General features: G+C 38.5%; 1 protein-coding gene across 1 annotated transcript; it reads left to right on the top strand.

Annotated features, from left to right (window-relative positions):
- On the top strand, positions 3,546 to 3,945 carry LOC109707283 (auxin-responsive protein SAUR36-like). Its single transcript, XM_020228442.1, has one exon. The coding sequence runs from the start codon at positions 3,546 to 3,548 to the stop codon at positions 3,855 to 3,857; it is 312 nt and encodes a 103-aa protein (XP_020084031.1). The 3' UTR covers positions 3,858 to 3,945.

Raw genomic sequence — 4,505 nt, forward strand, 5'->3', positions numbered from 1 at the left:
TGTTTATTTATTTATTTGTTTACATTCTTTAGTATATATTAGCTAGATGTTGCGTGAGGTTTTGTGTTTCGCAGGGAATCCCTCAGAGAGGAATATATGTGGCTCTGCTGCGCCTGTCATTTAGGTTCACAGGTAATAATATCTCAACAATTTTTTTATATATATATATTTTCCTAATATATTTAAATTGTTATCGTGCAGTTTAAACTTTAAAGTTGAAAAATTATAAGAGCTAGCGCAAGATTTGCCATTAACAACAATGTACTAGTTTCCAACAACTTTCTAACTTAAGTGACATGATAAATTTGTAACAAAATTCATATTTCTGAAAATAAAATATGAAATGCATAACTTACAATGAGAATCCCATTGGATACATTTATAGTTTTAATTTTTAAGTTTCGGATCCAAGACCAATTTAGTTTTGAAAGGTCAGAAGTTGACGGACGATACTTTTCTTGAGCATATGCTGTGCTGTGTAAATTAATTTGTGTGCGACACATTAGCGTTTATATTAGTACATGAACAGTTCCTAACTAAGGTGGTAGCAAATAAAAAGTAATTGTGAGTGTGATTTATTTTATTCTAAAAATTATAATTTGGACTCTAATTTAGGTCTTGGGCTTATATTTCGGCCTTGGTTTAGGCCGATATGAGCCTTAATATCCGTTCAACATTGGGCTCGGCTTGGTTCAAAGCCCATCAAACAGGCTCAAGAGCCCCATCAAGGCAACAATTGGGGAATCATTGTTTTTATTTAAATTTTATAAATATAAATTATTTTAAGCTGGTTTGGTTCAGGCTCCACCTATTTTCGCCCAAAAAAAAAAAAAAGAAAAAAAAAGAAAAAAAAAAAGAGGAGGAGAAACTCCAAACACTATCTCGTACAAAAAAGATTGAAGAGTAAAGAGATCGTATACATGTCCCAGGAGTATATATACCCCACTACATATAACCTCTAGTGCTAATATGTAAGCAAATTTAGATAGATCTCGTTGTGGCTATTCCGAGCCACACACCTTGATCCAACAGTTCAACTCTACCCCACCACGAGCAGGCATAATGAAGAAACCAACAACAAATTGTACAAGCAATTAGCTAGCTACCCAAAACTTTGACCTACGAATAATTGCATCAGCGTTTCCCAATAACTTCGAACCTGTTTGGTACATAAAACTATAGATAAAGTGAGAAAGCATTGTTAGCTTAAAAGAATCAGCATCTTATTGTATGACGGAATGTCAGGTTGGATTGATTCATATTTGAAATGACATCAAGCAAAGTTGGGCCGAAACATATTCAAAGTGGCGTTGTATCTGTACGCTTTAAGTGAAAGAACTGAGCATTTCTAACAGCTCGAGTTTTTAGTATTAATAGTTAGTACCAACGATCCGCCAACTGTAACAATTGAAAGGTTGAGTGTGTGTGTGTATATATATATATATATATATATATATATATATATATATATATATAATATAATTGAATTCAATTTTATTTTATTTAATTTTTTTCACTCTTTCTCGGGCCAAACATATATATGCACGGGCGTACAGTTGGTTTGTTAAGTCTTAACGGCGGAAACCCCACCGCACCACGCTCAATAAAGCACGGTTAGTGAGGGACATGCGCGGCGTGCAATGGACGTGAGAATATGTGGAGGGGAGAAAAAGCACATGAGGTGCTGGAGATGTTTGAGAAAGATGGGCAGAGCCCTGCGAGCCAGAGATCCTCCAATGCCCACTTGCTTACGTACAAGAGCCCATTAATGTCAATTGAGACACCTGCTCCCCCGCTAGCTCCATGTTAATGTTATCCGCCGCCTGCTGCAGTATTCTTATATATTCTTCCACGCCAACACCAAGTATATATATATTTACTGTTAGAAGAAGCACCACTCTATTGAAATACCTACATGTATCTTCTGTTTTCCCTACTGATCAAAAGCTCAAATGCTCTTTTGTGTGTGTGTGTGTGTGTGTGTGTGTGTGTGTGTGTGTGTGTGTGTGTGTGTGTGTGTGTGTGTGTGTGTGTGTGTGTGTGTGTGTGTGTGTGTGTGTGTGTGTGTGTGTGTGTGTGTGTGTGTGTGTGTGTGTGTGTGTGTGTGTGTGTGTGTGTGTGTGTGTGTGTGTGTGTGTGTGTGTGTGTGTGTGTGTGTGTGTGTGTGTGTGTGTGTGTGTGTGTGTGTGTGTGTGTGTGTGTGTGTGTGTGTGTGTGTGTGTGTGTGTGTGTGTGTGTGTGTGTGTGTGTGTGTGTGTGTGTGTGTGTGTGTGTGTGTGTGTGTGTGTGTGTGTGTGTGTGTGTGTGTGTGTGTGTGTGTGTGTGTGTGTGTGTGTGTGTGTGTGTGTGTGTGTGTGTGTGTGTGTGTGTGTGTGTGTGTGTGTGTGTGTGTGTGTGTGTGTGTGTGTGTGTGTGTGTGTGTGTGTGTGTGTGTGTGTGTGTGTGTGTGTGTACACCAAATATGCTTAATTTAATAAAGTATTGTGTGAAAGGTGCTATCAAAAGAAACAGTATAATATATTTTTGCACCAGTCTTTCTCTGTTGTAAAATCTGAAGTATAAAATTAGAAAATATGCTTCTTAGTCACTCCAAAAAAGTGTATACATGTTACACCCGCAATCCTATAGTTGATAAAAATCAAATTGACTTTTAGTAAAATTTTTTAAAAAAATAATCTTAAGATGAAGTAAATGTAAGATATAGACTCCACTTTAGAGTGCACCTTGTAGCATTACTTTAAAATTAGGCCTCGGAATTAAGTTATTATTTTTTGTTATGGTAAAAGCTTTGTAAATTTTTAAGCTTTTAAGAATTCGATCCGTTATAGGCGGCTGTAGGTAATTAAAAGCTGTACGTAACAAAAGCACGGCAAAACAGGACACGGCCATTTACTCATCTTTGTCCGTTTTGATGCGTGCACGGCCTATGTACTGTCCCTAGCTACTCGATTTAATGAGAGTGATATAGCAAAAGGGAATTTCGATAGCTCCTTCGATCACCAGTACTAGTCGCACACATTTTACAGCACGTTTTGCAGTGCGCATAACATAGGCTGTTATGTTAGATCGTTCTCGAATGATGAACTAAACGAATTTTGTAAAGCTCTGACATGTCTTTTCAAAATTATTTAATTATTCTATCATCGTTCTTTCTCCCCACTAAGTAAGTAAAGGCAATTAATTAATAAAGAGTTTGCTCCTCCATATATATAAACCTTGTCACAGCTTAGAAGGGAAATTAATTTGCCATTTGGATCCAAACATTACGTGACATTAAGTGACAGCTCACTCTTCTGAATCCCACATGCAAGTAATTTACCTGTCAAGTTAGAGTTTGTCCGGGTCGGCCGCGTACAATTACGTACACATAAAATCATATCATCCACACAATTTAAAAGGACACATCATGAGATTCATGCGAGTAAAAATGAATGACACATTTACTTTATGATTCAAAAGACGTAAGTATTTTTCACCGGCGCTTCACGCCCTCCTCCTCTATTTATAACCAACCCTTATCCTTGGCTTTCTCGGCGCAATGAAAAATGGTGAACCCAAAGAGGCTCGTGGAGGCTGCAAGGAGATGGAACAAGGTGGCGGCGCAGGGGAGAGGAGCCTCGCGCAAGGGCGGGCACTTCGCGGCGTACACGAAGGACGGGTGCCGGTTCCTCGTTCCCATAGACTACCTCAACTCCTCCATCTTCCGAGAGCTTCTCGAGAAGTCGGAGGAGGAGTTCGGCGTCGCGGGCGGCCGGCCGATCGTTCTGCCGTGCGACGCCGTCTTCATCGAGCACATCATGGCGACGCTTCAGACCACGGCGAGGTTTAGAAGAAACGTGTGCGATCAACATTGCTAACTTCTCTACCTCATGCTCGTCATCAGCTTCTTCTTTCTCCCTTACCTCCTCTCAACACTTCCATTTCATGCCAATAACCTAAGTTAGCGGCACTTAATATATATATATAGAACTAGGCTGGAATACTATTAATAGCACCAATGATTTGGTGCTATTAAGTTTTCTGTCCTTAGATTAAAAGATGTGCGGTTAGGATGATGCGGACCCCCTAGGGTTGAGTAGGTGGTTGGTTGAATAATATAATCGAATGGATGAAAATGATAAAATAGGTAAATCTAACGGCAGAAAATTTGATAGCACCAAATACTTCGTGCTATCGATAGTATCCCAACTGGACTCTATATATATATATATATTATATAAATAATATTCTTATTTTTATCTTTTTTGCTCTCGAGTCGTTTGACATTGATACTGCTTATGACTTATGAGAGTTCCTGCATTAATGTCTAGTGTTTATTTATGTAATTCGAGTATATATGTAATTGTGTTCTTTGGCTAGTGGTTGGTCATTTGTAGGTACGTACCTCGTATCAATATCATGTAAATATCTCTTTCTATAAGAGAGCCTAGTGGCGTGGATTTGATGATGCGATTGCACATCGAGTTTATTGTGATTTGTGAAGGAATAATAATTATATATTATAT

Source organism: Ananas comosus, linkage group 3, assembly GCF_001540865.1.
Source record: "Ananas comosus cultivar F153 linkage group 3, ASM154086v1, whole genome shotgun sequence".
In the NCBI taxonomy this organism is placed as follows: Eukaryota; Viridiplantae; Streptophyta; class Magnoliopsida; order Poales; family Bromeliaceae; genus Ananas; species Ananas comosus.

Coding starts and splice junctions, on each gene's coding strand:
- LOC109707283 (XM_020228442.1), top strand. CDS start 3,546: ATGGTGAACCCAAAGAGGCTCGTGGAGGCTGCAAGGAGATGGAACAAG.